The following is a 16464-nucleotide window of genomic DNA, read 5'->3' on the forward strand; positions in this document are numbered from 1 at the left end:
AATGAGGATGTGAATGTCTAACCTGAGTGAGAGCCACAAGATTAAATCGCCAACCATAAAAACGCAAAACTGAGCAAAACTAAACAGCACTACAGAGAGGGTCTGTGATATATCGCCGCTTTGGCTTCTGCACCCACCGCTGCCCATGCTTTCAAACGTCTCTTAGTGCTATTGGGTTATTAGGCTTATGTAATGTTAACAGATGAGAGATTTGGGCCTGATCTATTAGAATTGGGTTATTAGGTTTATGTATGTTTACAAATGAGAGATTTGGGCCTCATCTATTAGAAAATTGCTGGCCCTTCAAATTGGAAAATTGGTGGCCCTAGGCTTGGGCCTAGGTTCATATACTCATTGGGCCGGCTCTGATCAGAAGGGAGTAACTCAGAAAGATTTTGCTGTATGAGATGGACAAAAATTCAAGAAAAAGATACTGATGCCAGTCATATGGCATTTTGTATTTTTTGTTCTTGAAGAAAGTTTGGATGAGAAGAAGCGATCAATGATACTGAAGAGTGGGTTGATTATAAAGATGAAGATCAAGATAAAGAAAAAAGCGAAAAACCCACTCACACGTCATAGATCTATGTCCCCAAACATTCACAAAAAAAGCCAGTTCAACAGACGAGCAGGCAAAAAAATCAAACCAATGGGTTTGTTAAGTTTTACATAAAACGCCATATATTTGGTGACAGTTCTGGTACTATTAAAGAAGAGAGAGACTGATGACAGTGAATATTGTGAAGAGAGATCCGATTAGGATTTTTAATTTATTTTCTTCCCATGTATTTTTTTTTTCCTGTGGATGAAATATAATCTAACAATAGTAAAACGCCAAGAGAACACAAACGCCAAAATGTTTATAAAAAATAATAGAACAATGGGCCATCTTGTTTAAAACGCCTTGGAAAACGCCATTCAAATAGATTTCCTGACCCCCTGGGATCCAATGGCATACGATTTGAATAAACGCCATAAACGGGACTGTATTTCACACACACACACACCCACTATATATATATAGAAACGAGATCAAGAGAAAACACTCAAAAGTGTGAGAACGGTGAGAACGCATCCTGGCCCAACACGTGGCACGTGGCATAGAGAAGGGCGGAGGGGCTTTTTTGTCCTTTCATCTTCTGCTTTTCTAGTTCTGCTTTTCCGAATATTGTTTGAATTTTTGGGGTTTAAGATTTTTGGCGTTAACCAAATTCAATAATTAATGGCGTTTAATGGTTTCACCGTATTAACATTTTGGCATTTATGGCGTTTATTCAAATCGTATGCCATTGTAACCCAGGGGTCAGGAAATCTTACTGAGTTACTCGCCCCCGCTAACAATTCATTCAGTGAAACTTGACGAATAACAATACTGAATATCCAAGAAAGCATATTAGCCATCTTTGATTTTTTTTTTGGCGTTTTACAGTGAGTGGTATTTAGTAGTATTGGAGTTTGTTTTTTTGGTTTGATCAAAATGGAAGTTGCTGAGACGTATCATTTTATAGGATCTCTTTTTGGCGCCTAAGTTAGGCCGTGCGTTATTATAATAAAGTATTCCTCTTTTCAGTTACTGTTTGTAATTATTGTTTTTGACAAGATTTATCTCTGAAGTCCGTAACACGTCCCATCTTTCAAGTTTGGCGTTTTAGATTCTAATATAATAAATTTTCCCTATCTTCAGTATTACTGATTTGTATTTATTGTTTCTAGTTACATTTTCAAGTTTGTTTTTTATTTAATTTATTTTTATTTTTATTTTTATTTTTTGTTTTTTTATAATACTTGTCCAAATTAATTTTATGATGGTTTGATAAACGCCAAAGGTGTAAGACATTTTGGCGTTTTTATTAGATATGGCGTTGTTTATTAAATAACAATCAACTGAAAAAGAAAATTAAACAAAATAAATATTGATCTTCCAAATCTTCACTGTCACCAGTCTCTTTCTTCTTTTGAAGCATCTTCACTTGCTGTTTCGACTTTCGTATGAAATCAGCCTCTTTTTCTATAATTTTTGTCCATCTCATGCAGCAAAATGTTATTGAGTTTACATCCTTTTAGCCAAAATGTTATCTTTTTGGCGTTTTACTCAGAAAAAGAAAGCTACAAAATAAACCATCTTAAAACTGTAAACTTGATCATGCTAAAATCAATAAAGTGTTGCTGTATGGTGATGGATAACATTGTTAATCCTCAGTTAAGAAAGATAACTGACAATGTTGTCCACACCATACAACTACACTTTATTGACAACAATATATTTGATGTTTGGGTTTTCTGGCGTTTATCAGACGAATGGTATATATTAAATATGGCGTTTGGGGGTTTTTGTGTGTGTTTTTTAATTGAAGGTATGAGTTGTTGTATATATGGGATTTTTTGGGTGGTTTTTTTAGGCGGGATTTTACTATAATTAAATTTGGCGTTTTATATCTAATGGCGTTTTTAGCTAGAATGGTGTGTGATTTTTGTTTTGGCGTTTTATTTTCATGAGATGGCGTTTTGTTTGGAGTAGTCAAAAGATGCTTTTACCCTTAATGAAGCGCGTCCACGTAATAAAATTGATGTTATTTACGAAAACGCCACCGCGCTAATCTAGTCCATAGATTGTTTTGATCGATCGATCCATAAGCATTCTCACCGTTCTCATACTTTCTACCGTTTTCTCTAAATCTCGACCCTATATATATATAGTGGAGGGTTCAAATGAAAACAGTTTTTTTGTAAGAAGAAATTTCAACCAATAAGAATGCTCTATTTTACTTCATTTAATATTTGCATTTAATTTTAATAAAAGGGTATATTGGTAAACTTACATAAATCATTAATTTGTATTCTTCCCATTTAATAACTAACTAAATTAAATTGTAACTCCTTTTCAAAATATATATTTTTTTAAATTAAAAAACAACTTAATTTAAAGTGTAGAATAAATTACTAGTTGTGTTGGATAAATTACGAGTTGTGTAGGATATATTTCGAGGTGTGTAGGATAAATTTCGATTGTGTAGGATAAAATTCTATAATGTGTAGGGTATATGTAGGAAAATTTTGATATGTGTAGGTTTTGTAGATTATATGTAGGATAATTAATGATTAGTTGACTAATTAATTAAAGAGAGAAAAATTAATGTTATGAGTTATAAATGAAATAGTATTTTACTAATATGCCCATTGTTCTTTTTCTTCTCACATTAAACTTCTTCTCAAATGAACCTTCCCCTATATATATATATAGGGAGAAGATCATGCGAGAACCACCTCTTATTGTGAGAACCGCGAGAACCAATGTGAACACACCAAAAATGCCTAAAAATAGCTAAAAATCACACAAATTTTTTTATTTTTTTTAATATTTTTATATAAAAATCGCTACTTTTCGAAGCCAAATTTTTTTTTTAATTTAAAAAATTTTTTTTGGCCACTAAAAGTAGCGATTTGAGCATAAAAAATATTAAAAAAAAATTTAGATTTTTTTAGGTTTTTTGGGGGTTTAGTTTTTAGCATTTTAGCTTGGTGGGGGGGGGGGTTTAGGTTTTTGGGGGGTGGGGGAGGGGGGTTTAGGTTTTTTTTAGGTTTTTTTGGGGGTTTTAGTTTTTAGCATTTAGCTTTGGGGGGGGGGGTTAGGTTTTTTTTTTTTGGGGTGGGGGGTGGGGGGGGTGGTTTAGGTTTTTTGGGGAGGGAGGGGGATGGGGGTTAGGTTTTTTTAGCTATTTTAGGTTGTGTTCACATTGGTTCTCAAGGTTCTCACAATAAGGGTGATTCTCGCATGAGCCCCTCCCTATATATATATATATATATAGGGGTAGGTTCAAATGAAAACCACTAGTTATTGTGAAACCTCGAAAACTAATTAAAAGGCCAAAAAAACATATCAAGTTTTTTTTTGCATACCAATTTTCGTAGCTTTATATATATAAAAAAAATTTCAAATTTTTTTTTGTAGTGAACATGTGTAATACTACACATGTGTATGTGTACTACAAATTTTTTTTTTTGAAAAAAAGTTTTTTTATATATATAAAACCTGCGATTTTTATAAATATATATAAAACCTGCGATTTTTATAAAAAAATCGAAAAAAAAAATTTTGGTGTGTTTTTTAGGCTTTTTTTAGTTAGTTTTCGAGTTTTCACCGTAAAAGTGTTTTTCATTTGAACCATCCCTATATATATATATACTAGGTTATAACCCCGTGTATTACACGGGTTGAATAAATGAATTTTATATATCAAATAATATAACATTATCTTTTTAAAAGCCTCCTTTATCGCACGGGTTGAAGAAATGTAATTTTATATATTAAATAATAAAATAAGTTATATCTATAAGAACCATATGTATTGTACGGGTTGAATAAATGTAATATTATATACCAAATAATAAAAAAAATTATATCTTTAAAACCATTGTATTACACGGGTTGAATAAATGTAACATTGTTTTTTTACCAAATAATAAAAAAAAGTTATATTTTTAAAAACCCCCGTGTATTACATGGGTTGAATAAATAAATGTAATATTATATACCAAATAATAAAAAAAATATATCTTTAAAACAACTGTATTAAACGGGTTGAATAAATGTAATATTGTTTACCAAATAATAAAAATATATATTACATGGGTTGAATAAATATGATTTTATATACCAAATAATAAAAAAAATATATTTAAAAAAAGAATTTGTATTAATTTAGATTTGATTAGATTTTAGATTAGATTAGATTTTAGATTTGATTAAATATTATTAATAATAAGAATTGAGTAAACTTTCGTTTTGCTCCCTGTGGTTTGATCACTTTAACGGTTTTGCTCCAAACCTTTAAAAATAGCCATTTTGCTCCCTGATGTTTCGGTTTTTTTGCCAGTTTGCTCCCCACCTCTAACTCCATCTAAATTGTTTGTGTTTCCATTTTGCTCCCCGCAGGGAGCAAACTGGCAATAAAACCAAAACATCAGGGAGTAAAATGACTATTTTTAAATGATTGGGAGAAAACCGCTAAAGTGACCAAACCACAGGGAGCAAAACGGAAGTTTACTCGAGATTTGTATTAATTTAGATTAAATATTATTATTTTTTAGTATTATTAATAATTTTAATCAATTAAATGAGAGAATGACAAGTGTAACAAAACAGGTTTATTTTATTATATAGTATAGATTACATATTTAATTTATTAAAATTATTTTTTTTAAAGAAATAGGGAAGGCCCATCCTTCATCCTCTTACTATCGGCATCCTTAGACGTTGACGTGACGATATGCACATAACTATAAGCTTAATTACAATATTATTTTTAACCAGCAAGAAGTACCCGGGAAAGCTGCAATATCTATAAGTCAACTCTACCCATCACCCAACCACGATCCCTACTAAGTTTGAAACATCAAAACAAGATGCACAAAATACCCCAAAAGTAGACAAATGAAGCTAATCGACACAATCTTGTTCATCTATTTCCTCATAATCTCATTTGCAATTCCACTTCTGGACGCTCAGGTCTGTCTTCCATCCAGTATCTTCCCGGACATCCTCGTACGCTTCAAAAACTGGTTCGCCAACATACTGGGAAATTACTTGATATCTGAAAAACCCCATTTCTACGTTGGTATTGCCTGGCTCGAGCTTCTTTTCGCGTGGCCCATCTCGATAGCTTCGATTTATGGCATTGTGGATGGAAAATCTTGGGTGCCCACCACCTGTTTGATGTATGGCGTCTATTTTTTTACTGCACTGGTATTCCTAATTTTCCCTCATTTTTTTATTTAAGAATTTTATGGGGTTTTGGTTTGAATATGTTGCCAATTGAGGCTTTAATGGTTCAAACCTTTTACTTTTACTGATTCAACAATTAATGGTTCAGACTGTTTGTTTCGCGAGCAGGTTCAGACATTTGCCTCTAAATGGTTAAGTATTACACTGAGTCTGAATGGTTAAGACCACTAATCTGAATTGGTCAGACATTTGCCTATGAATGGTTAAGCATTATACTGACTCTTAATGGTTCTGACCTCTTACTGGTTAAACCCTTAACCATTAAGAAGTTGCCAAACAACCCCTTATACTATCTTGTTATATGTTAAAATGTCCAGGTCATTTCTGTTACTCAACATGTTATATGGGCTGTGTCGTGTAACCCGTTTATTGAAAATTTACATGTGGGATCAAGTAAACGACATGTTATATTACGGGTTGTGTTTGCGGTTGGTACCCGTGTTAATCGTGTTATATTCTAATCTGTTAAACACGTTTTGCCATCTCTATGTCTGACATGTTATATAAACATGGGGTTGGAGGTTTGAAGTGTGATTCTGTCACAATTTTGTGATTTTGAAAATGTGGATAAAGTTAAATACATGATTGATGCAGTAGCAAGTGAATTTGAACAGAAATCTAGACTAGTTTTCATGGAATTTTTATTGACAGCATGATGGATATATTGATCTTTGCAAAATTCGATCGGATCAAGATCTTAAAATCCCATGATCAAGTTTGGGATTTTATGTTGTAGAAAATTAAGATCTTAAAATCAAGATCCGGGATCTTAACAACCATGGTTTAACGGACGCTAGGTTGTCTAGCTAACGCTTGCTTGTTTATTATCTTGTTTTTTTACAAATTGTTAAAGTATCAGTTGTGATTACAAAAGTTGTTGTATCAAAGTAATAATCTAAGTTGTATCTAAAGCATATTTTAGAAGGTTACCTTGAGTAACTTACATATCATTTTTACTCAATCTTCTAAAGTTTGTGCATTTGACCCGCTAAAGAAGGTATATAACCCAAATTGACTCATTTAAAAGTCAACGGGTCGCAGTTTCTACACGTTATGAATCACTAAAGGAGTAGCTAGCAATCCAATCTTCTCATATTCTTCTGTTGTTTAGCAGGTTGCAATTTTAGCAGAACTTATGGGATCTGGAAGAGCATCAAAAAGGCTACTGACTTTTTACTACATCTTCATGGGTTTTGCGGTTTTAGCCATCGCACGAGGTCTGCTACCAACTTCTCAAAGGTCAAATGCATTTGGCATACCATCCACACAAGTCATGAAAAAGAGAGCTTGAGCGGTTTACCAAAATGAGCAACAATGTGTCACGTCTTGCTAATTAGCCAAAGGTGCGTGCTCATGAGCGCATGCTAAAGTTTCAACTGGTTCCCTGACAATATCCATGCTAGGAAATTAAATGCTTTTTCATATGTTCTTACCTACGCTAGAGTTTCATTGCAAGCAAGGTCCACTGCTTTTAAATCACTGAATTTGTGATATGAACCAATGCCGTATAAAAGTAATTAGATGTGTAAATTTAATCTTTTAGTTATGAAGGATCCTTAAAATGGTTTTGTATCATTTGATCTATAGAGTGGGGCTAAAATTAACGGTATGATTTAGTTAAACATATTGTAACAGATGTGGAATCTTTAATGTTAGTCTTATGTTATGGAGTTGTGCTTTATTTATACTTGATGTTCGGGATGAGCTCGGTTCCAACTGGTACCGGTACCACAACAACTTTACGTAGTATAATCACATCTATAATCAAGCTATTGATAGGGTTTGGGGAGGGTGGGATGTAGGCAAGCCTTACCTCTAACTAGGGGATAGAGAGGTTGCTTCCAGTGAGACCCTCGGCTCCAAAAACCATAACCAAGATATAAGATTCCAGAAAGTATACGCAGGCACACAACTACTAAAAAAGTAAAAATAAAAAATATTGAAAGTACACATATAAATAAAAAGTATTTCTTTGTGAAACTACGACAATCAGGAAATGATGAAACTGTCATATCAGTCCTAAAAGAAACTGAAAGTTAACCTTCTAAGACAAGAACCTAAAACAAAACTAGGCCAACCTTCTAAAAGTCCTTAATCTTAATCCTATGTCTCCACAAAGTTCTATCCTTGACCATGTCCTCAGAAAGGTGCAAATCTAGCAAATCCTGTCTAATCCGCTCACCCCAAGTCATCTTCGGCCTACCTTTACTCCCCCTTCCCTCTACAGCGAGCATTTTGACCGTTCTAATCGTGGTTGTTGCTTGTCTCCTCTTGACATGCTCAAACCATCTCAATCTCCCCTCCCTTATCTTATCTGAAATATTATCAACCTCTAATCTTTTCCTAAAATACCTTATTTCTTATCTTGTCCAACATGCTCACACATCCATCATAACATTCTCCTCTGTCACTTCTAGCTTACGTGCGTGAATTTTCTTAATTACCTAAGAGTCTGTACCGTATAACATAGCAGGTCTAATTGCAACTCTAAAAGTTTCCCTTTTAGTTTAGCTGGGAACCTCTTGCCGCACAATAACCATGTGGCTGCTCTTCACCTACACCATCCAACCTGAATACAGTGAGCTACGTTACTATCTATCTCTCAATTACTCTTACTCTGAACAAACGATTCTAAATACTTGAATTTAGCTGCCCGCGGAACCACTTGGGCCTCAATTGTGATCTGAGTGTCATGATCATCGTTTGCTCCACCAAAATCACAGTAAAGGCACTCAGTTGGTCCACATTGGCAAATGCTACGAGTTAGTCCACGTCATTGAGGATTAGGCTTTTTTATGTCGTTTAAGGATGTCGTATTTTCAATTTTTATGAATTTGTGTGTTTTTTTATTATGTACTTTTTCAGTTAATTAATGAATCAATAATTTTATTTTTATACTTTTAATAAAATTAATGTAGATAAAATGAAAAGAAAAAAATATGGAGAAGGGGGTGGGATGGGGAGGGGGAGGGAACCACACCCACAATCAGTGGCGGAGCTTGACCAAAAGTTTCGAGGGGGCGTAAAGTGATGGGACCCAATTTTTTTTTCCTATCGTTATGTTTCAGGTCGGGTCGGCTATCAATTCGGGTCAAGTCAAATAATAATAGTTCCAAATAAAACTAAAAAATTTGATTCATTCAAAGGACCCGTTCTTGGACATAAAAATTTGTGATTAAGTTTATTGTGTGGTTGGTAACCTAGGGTTAAACAAATAAGAGTTAAAATATATTTACAAAACTACTTATCACTTATATACAAAGAGGTAACAAACTTTACTTTAATTTATATATTGTATAAATATTTAGGAAAAATAATTGGGAGGAGGCGATCCTATATAATTTTTAAAATTTCCGGACGAAAAAACCGGAACCTATACATTTCTAGCCGAAATATTGGGGTGGGCGGGTGCACCCCCGGACACCAACAAACCTTCGCCCCTGCCCACAATTTCCCTTTTAGTTTAGCTGGGAACCTCTTGCCGCACAATAACCCTGTGGCTGCTCTTCACCAACACCATCCAACCTGAATACAGTGAGCTACGTTACTATCTATCTCTCCATTACTCTTACTCTGAACAAACGATTCTAAATACTTGAATTTAGATGCCCGCGGAACCACTTGGGCCTCAATTACAATTGAGTGTCATGATCATCGTCTGCTCCACCAAAATCACAGTAAAGGCACTCAGTTGGTCCACATTGTCAAATGCTAAGAGTTAGTCCATGTCATTGAGGATTAGGTTCTTTATGTCGTTTAAGGATGTCGTATTTTCAATTTTTATGAATTTGTGTGTTTTTTATTATGTACTTTTTCAGTTAAGGGGGGAATGATAGTGAGGTGGAAGGGGGAGGTGTTCTGGTGCTAAAGTGAAAGCCACTCTTAGTTAAGATAACAAAAGGAACTCACACCAACCTTTGATGAGATGTGTTTGGATGGTCTAAATCAAAGCTGCAATTTAACATGTGTCATAGGCCTGTAAATGAACCGAACGAAGACGAACGCATAATCAAACACATTTTTTTGTTCGTGTTCGTTCATTAAGAAATCAGGTATGTTTGTGTTCGTTCATGTTCGTTCATTTAAAGCCTAAACAAATAGTTCACAAACATAAACAAACACAAACGAACATAAACAAAAAAAAAATTAACTGAACATATTTGATAAACATAAACAAACATAAATTAACATGATTGAACAAATATAAACGAACACAAATGAATGTAATTGAACAAATATAAACAAACACAATGTAACATTAGTGAGCACAAACAAACATTGTCTAATATATTACAGTTCATCTGAAAGCACATCTAAATTAGGATTCACAGATACAAGATTAAGTAGTTTTTTTATATGCATATTAAGTAAGTGATAGGTTACGATCTAAGAAAAAAATTAAAATTTCATTTTTTATTACTAGAAACTCAATTACTAATTAGTTATTTTATATCAGTAGTTAGTGATGTGTGCGAGGTGTTATATATTTTTTATGTATATTTTAAGCCCTTTTACACTTTTTAGCCAAGTTTTAAATTTATAAAACACGATATTTACTAACACTAGACACACATATGGGCAAGTGCACCCATCGTGGACGTAGTATAGTGTTGGTAAGATACTGAGGTCGTCCAAGAACACAAGAGCTTTTAGTACCGGTTTATCCTCAACGTCTAATCAAATCAAAAAGTTAGAAAAAGGTTTTAAACTAGAAAAATAAAAACTAACTAAATGCTGAAAAATAAAAATAAAATAAAAACAGATAGACAAGATGAATCACTTGGATCCGACTCGTGTATTAGTATAACCTTTGATTATTTTCGCACTTTTGCACTTGTTTAAGAGATTATCTTAGTTATTGTAGTAGGCCCCTCTTTTGAAGGCGACGTTACCCTCAACCCAGTAGTTTGAGTCAGCAAGGATACAATCCTAAAGGGTTGGATTATTGGAAGATAATGAATTAAGTTATTAATGCAAATTATGGTAGGCCCCGCTTTTGGCGGTGACGTTACCCTCTGCTAAGTAGTTTGAGTCAGCAGGGATACAGTCCTAAATAGCCGGATTATAGTATTAATAGTAGTTAACTTATGAGGGGGTCAAAGAGTTTGGATCCCCGCCATCCAATACCTATGGGCATTGAAGGAGATCCTACTAAATTTGACCCAGGTCCCTTGCAGGACCTCTAAACGCTGAACAAGGGCAAGACCCTTACCAAACCGTTCCCTTAACCCCCGACCAGGTAGCCAACATACCTCCATATAGACCGTGGAGATATGAATGGTGAAAATCTTTTATTTTATATAGACAGTAAAATAATGCCAAGACACCACGGACAAACGATAAGGAAAGATCACCTTCAACATAAGAAACTAGTTATTAAAGTCATTAATACAAAACCAAATAAAAAGTGAAAAAGATTAAAAATAAAAAGTATTATACTAAACACTTGTCTTCACCAAGTGATGTAAGAGACTTAGGCAAACATGGCCTTGATTGTCAAGAACTCTTACTATCAATCTTGGATCCCGAGACGACTCACACACTCTACGATGGACAATGGATGATGGTGGTGGATGATGGTGTTATGGTGGTGGTGGGTGGTGGATGAAGTGTGAGAGAGGTGGTGTGCCAAGGGATGAGTTGGAATGAAACCAAGCACTCCTATTTATAGGCTGAACAGAAGGCTGGGCACGGCCCCGTGTCCGCTGGACACGCCCCCGTGCCCGTCTGACACTCTCTCTCTTCATTAATTGTAATTCGCAATTACAATTAATGCGCCTGCTGTACTTTCGCCACGCCCCCGTGCTCACTGGACACGGCCCCGTGGTGGGCAATAGAAGCTTCTACAGGTTTGTCTTTTCTGCTGCTTCTTGGGCATGGCCCCGTGCTGGCTGAGCACGGGGCGTGTTCAGTCTTCTGTTTTCTCTTCTTTACTTGGGAGGATGCCGTTGAGGGTTCGGGCAATCTACTTTTGTTCCTTTTCTTGTATTTATGCTAGAATTAGCTGTCTTTTTGCTTCTTTTGTGTATTTGAGCTCATTTCATCCTGAAAATACAAAAGGAAGACAAAAACACTCTTTTTCCAACATTAGTACTTAAAAAGGGTTTGTTTTATGCCTCATTTGATGTAATTTATATGTTGCATTTTACACACATCAAAAACCCCCACACTTGAACTTTTGCTTGTCCTCAAGCAAAACTCTTTAAATGTGGCTTACACTCCCAAATGGAATGGGTAGAAGAGAAGGTTTTTGGCTTGTCATAGAGTGTCGGGAATCCAAGATCTTTTTGGGTTTTATTTTTATTTATTTACAATACTATTCGTTATGATTTATTTAGAACGTTTCATAAGATAAATTACTTATTTTGGCATAACATGCCTTTTTAAAATTTCATTTATATACAAGTTCACATACCTCACGGGAGAAATCACTCAACACTTGGCCGAAGGTGTATTTTTTTTTAGTGAATCACTCGAGAGCGGCATGGAACTTATTCCTACCATAAGCTTGCCAAGCAATCAATCCTCCTCCTTTTTAACTTTATACCTTTGTAAATATCAAGAGGACTTTTTGGGCGAAGGGTTAGGCTTGGGCTAAAGGTGGGTGGTTGGGTTAGTGGTTAGTAAAAAGGGCGAAAAGCGTAAAAGCGTCGGTTTTCATAAAACACTTTGTTCTTAGTGATTTTTTTTAAAGGAAAGATCACACAAAAGAACGAGCTTGCGAAAAACCGAGCTTGTTACTAAAATAAAGGGTGAAAAATAAAAAGGGTTTTTGGTGGGTGAAAAAGGTTTAGGGTAAAGAAACGAAAGGTTTAGGCTCAAAGGGGTTAACTAGGGGGATTTTGGGTAGGTGGTAAAAAAAATGAAAAATAATGGTGTGGAAAGAAAAATGGTTAGTCCTAATGCCTCCATCATTTACTTACTTAGTTTTAAGTTGGTAAGGACCGGGAATGAATCATCGTGGCAAGTTCTAGAGTTGTAAGAACCAAGCGGCTATTCACACAAGAAACGAAAAATGAGCATTTAGTCTAAGGATGTAAATTTGTATGCTCAATTCAAAACTCACTTTTGTGGGAATGGGTTTTTAATGTGATCAAGTATATATAATCAAATTTTTAACTAGACTTGTTATGCCATTTCATAATTTTCTTATGTTGGTTCTTGTTATCACGATGCTCTCGGTTGTAAAATTTGTAAAAATATAACCTTATTAATATTAGGATTCCTAACTTAAACTTTAGACAAGTAAAAAAAAAAATGAAAAATTTTGAAAAAATTTGGGGTGTTTAGTGGTTCCAATAGAGTTTTGTGTAAGGCTTGTTGTTCGGACTTGCAAAATTTCGAGGTGTTAGCTCCCCCCCACACTTAAATTACACATTGTCCTCAATGTGTCCCAAAAATAAATTTTTAGGTTGATTGGATGTGTAATATGGTGTTAAAAAGCAAAGATTTATGTTACTGGCAGTCTGGACACGGCCCCGTGGGGACCGGACACGGCCCCGTGTTCAGGTGCCAGTAACAGAATTTAAAGAAATGAGACAGAAGCCTGGACACGGGGGCGTGTCTGGTGAACACGGCCCGTGTCCAGTTACCTGAACTGGGCGTTTTTCTGCAGGTGGTTCAGCACGGGGCCGTGTTGGTTGGGCACGGCCCGTGTTGAGCCTTCTGTAATGGAGATTTGTGTCGGGTTGCCTCGTTCTTGTGCATGGGGCCATTTTTCTCGTTCCCTTTTTCATCCATTACCACCACGAGTGTGTTTTATTCCTGCAAATTAAAATTAAAAGATTAAACTAAACTAAGGATAGTTCCGCGGAATGCCTCCGTGGTGCGCCACGTTTATAAGGGTCCTTGGCTAGACCCAATGTGAGGTTATATATTTTCTGAGTGGGATGCTTGGTGTCCCATGTTGCACCGTCGGAGAGCAGCATCCAAACTCGAATCAATAACCTTCATGTAGTTGACCGGGTCGTCGTCCTCTATTCTTTTCCCAACTCCGAATTTTACTTCATCATCCCCATACCTCAAGGTGAGTGTTCCGTCATTCATATCTACCACCGCTTGTGCGGTGGCAAGAAATAGTTTCCCTAGTATGAGGGGGACCTCGGTGTCTTCCTCCATATCGAGTATGACAAAGTCGGCTGGGTAGACGAATTTGCTTACCTTTACCAAGACATTTTCAATGACACCTTGCGGGAATTTGACGGATCGATCAGCAAGTTGTATGCTCATTTTTGTAGGACTCGTTGTTCCTAGGCCGAGTCTTTTAAACATTGATGAGGGCATGAGGTTAATGCTAGCCCCAAGGTCGGCTAGTGCATTACGAACGGGGGACTCCCCGATTGAGCAGGGAATCGTGAAGCTTCCGGGATCGATTTTCTTTTGGGGAAGTTTATTGAGTACGAGGGCAGAGCATTCTTCGCCTAAGTTAACTAATTGCAAAGTTTCAATTTTCTTTTTATGAGTGAGGAAGTCCCTCATGAACTTAGAGTATTTGGGCATTTGGGTTAGGACATCAATAAAAGGAATATTGACATGCAATTGTTTTAATAGACTTTCGAACTTTGCGAATTGCTCATTGGTCTTTTGACGTATTAACCTACCGGGGTATGGGACTCGAGGAGCCTTGGTAGGCTCTGGTGACGGAGGGGAGTTCTTCTCCTGCAGAGGCGGGGGTACCGTTTCTTCTGTTGGTGGTGGCGCTTCTGCGGGCCCCACGGTGCGGTTTCGTAGCGTGATGAGATGAACTTGCGCTTTTGGGTTTGTTTCGGTATTGCTAGGTAATGCACCTTGTGGTCTCTCGGCAAAATTTTGAGCTATTTGATTCAATTGTTTTTCTATGTTTTGAATACTAGCTTGTTGATTTCTAAAATTTGATTCTAATTGTAGAAATCTTTCCGAGTTTTTCTTTTCAGTGTCGGAGATAAGGCGAGATATGGTATCTTCAAGCCTTTCTCGTCCACTTCAATAAATGGAATATTAACATGCAATTGTTTTAGTAAATTTTTGAATTTTGCGAATTGCTCATTGGTCTTTTGACGAATTAACCGACCGGGGTATGGGACCGGAGGAGTTTTAGTAGGCTCTTGAATTGGTGGAGAAGCCTTTTCTTGCTGAGCCGTGGATTGGCTTCTTTCAGTTGGCGTTGGTGGAGCCTCTTCGGAACCCACGGTACGGTTTCTCAATGCTATGAGATGTACTTGTGCCTTTGGATTGGTTTCAGTATTACTTGGTAACGCGCTTTGTGGTCTCTCGGAGAAATTTTGAGCTATTTGATTTAATTGTTTTTTCAGTGTTTTGTATACTAGCTTGTTGATTTCTAAAATTTGATTCCAATTGTTGAAATCGATCCGAGTTTTTCTTTTCGGTGTCGGAGATGAGGCGAGATACAGTATCTTCAAGCCTTTCTCTTCCACCTTGTTGTTGAGAGAAATTTTGTGACTCGTTTCTTGGTTGTTGAAAGTTTGTTCGTTGGTTTAGATTTTGTTGGTTACTACTATTGTCGGGTTCTCTCCAACCAAGGTTAGGGTGGTTACGCCGTCCTTGGTTGTAGGTACCCGTTGGAGGACCCGACGGCCTAGGTCTATTATCAATGTATCTTACCGATTCTTGTTGATCGTCCGTTTCTTTCATACAACTCCAATTTTCATGTGGCCCACCACACCCTTCACAAGCCATAACCGAGACTGTTTTTGTCATTTCTAATTTTTTTATTTTTGAAGAAAGGGCCTCGATTTGGGCTTGTAAAGAAGTGCTTTCATCAACCTTATGGGCGCCCGGGGCAATAGACTTATTGCCTCGGGGGGTGTGCCATTGAAAATTGGTTTGAGCAATTTCCTCAATTTGGTTATATATTTCATGCGGGCGGCGATTACCTAAAAGTCCCCCGGAGCTAGAATCAAGTGTCTGCCTTGTGTGTGGCAACAGTCCATTATAGAAAGTGGATACTTGTTGCCATATCGCAAGGCCATGATGTGGACACTTGCGTAATAGTTCCTTGAACCTTTCCCAAGTTTCATATAAGGATTCCCCGTCCTCTTGTGAATATGTATTAATTTCAGTCATTAATTTAGCCGTTTTAGCGGGAGGGAAATACTTATATAGAAATTTTTGGGCTAGTTCATCTCAGGTGTTTACCGATCCAGCTGGGAGGGCGTTAAGCCAAGCTTTCGCTCGGTCTTTTAGTGAGAAAGGAAACATTCGGAGGCGGATGGCGTCATTTGATGCTCCATTGATCCGAAAGGTATCACATATTTCTAAGAAATTAGTAATATGTAGATGGGGATTCTCGTCCGCAAGCCCATGAAAGGTTGCGGAGTTTTGGAGCATTTGTATCAAATGCGGCCGAAGTTCGAAGTTATTAACTTCAACATTCGGAGCATTGATAGCGGCGCCTAGGTTACCTACGGTGGGTCGTAGATAATCCATGAGGGTACGTTGGTCCGCCATTGGAGGTGGATCACCCGAAACTTTCTCTTGGTTTTTAGCTTTTAATCTTTTTCTGAGAAAGCGTTCGGGTTCTTCTAGAGGTTCTTTTATGTCGTTATTAGAACTGGAGCTCATACACTAGGTAGGATTGGCATCTGGTTCCAAGTCCTGCAATAAAAATAGAAAAGAATGCTGGTCAGAAGGTTCACCACGGCCCCGTGTTTAGCGAACACGGCCCGTGGTCGGAGTTACAGTGA

The 16464-nt window shown here is 36.6% G+C and overlaps 1 protein-coding gene and 1 non-coding gene across 3 annotated transcripts; both read left to right on the forward strand.

Moving 5' to 3' along the window:
* Nucleotides 1-5292: 5292 nt before the first annotated feature.
* LOC110912995 (sigma intracellular receptor 2) lies at nt 5293-7467 on the forward strand. 2 transcript variants are annotated; one of them, XM_022157850.2, is made up of 2 exons: nt 5293-5743; nt 6894-7467. In XM_022157850.2, the coding sequence occupies exons 1-2, from the start codon at nt 5432-5434 to the stop codon at nt 7071-7073; spliced, it is 492 nt and encodes a 163-aa protein (XP_022013542.1). In that variant the 5' UTR covers nt 5293-5431; the 3' UTR covers nt 7074-7467. The 2 variants fall into 2 exon arrangements, with proteins under 2 accessions (XP_022013542.1, XP_022013543.1); XM_022157851.2 differs by having other exon boundaries at nt 5294-5743; nt 6897-7467.
* An 8276-nt stretch (nt 7468-15743) lies between these two features.
* LOC118489377 lies at nt 15744-15850 on the forward strand. The gene has a single exon (XR_004887396.1). It is a non-coding gene; the product is annotated as a small nucleolar RNA R71 (small nucleolar RNA).
* The last annotated feature ends 614 nt before the right edge of the window (nt 15851-16464 follow it).

The sequence above is a fragment of the Helianthus annuus genome, chromosome 17, assembly GCF_002127325.2.
Source record: "Helianthus annuus cultivar XRQ/B chromosome 17, HanXRQr2.0-SUNRISE, whole genome shotgun sequence".
NCBI lineage: Eukaryota > Viridiplantae > Streptophyta > Magnoliopsida > Asterales > Asteraceae > Helianthus > Helianthus annuus.

Coding starts and splice junctions, on each gene's coding strand:
- LOC110912995 (XM_022157850.2), top strand. CDS start 5,432: ATGAAGCTAATCGACACAATCTTGTTCATCTATTTCCTCATAATCTCA. Junction 5,744..6,893: donor TCTATTTTTTTACTGCACTG/GTATTCCTAATT, acceptor TCTGTTGTTTAG/CAGGTTGCAATTTTAGCAGA.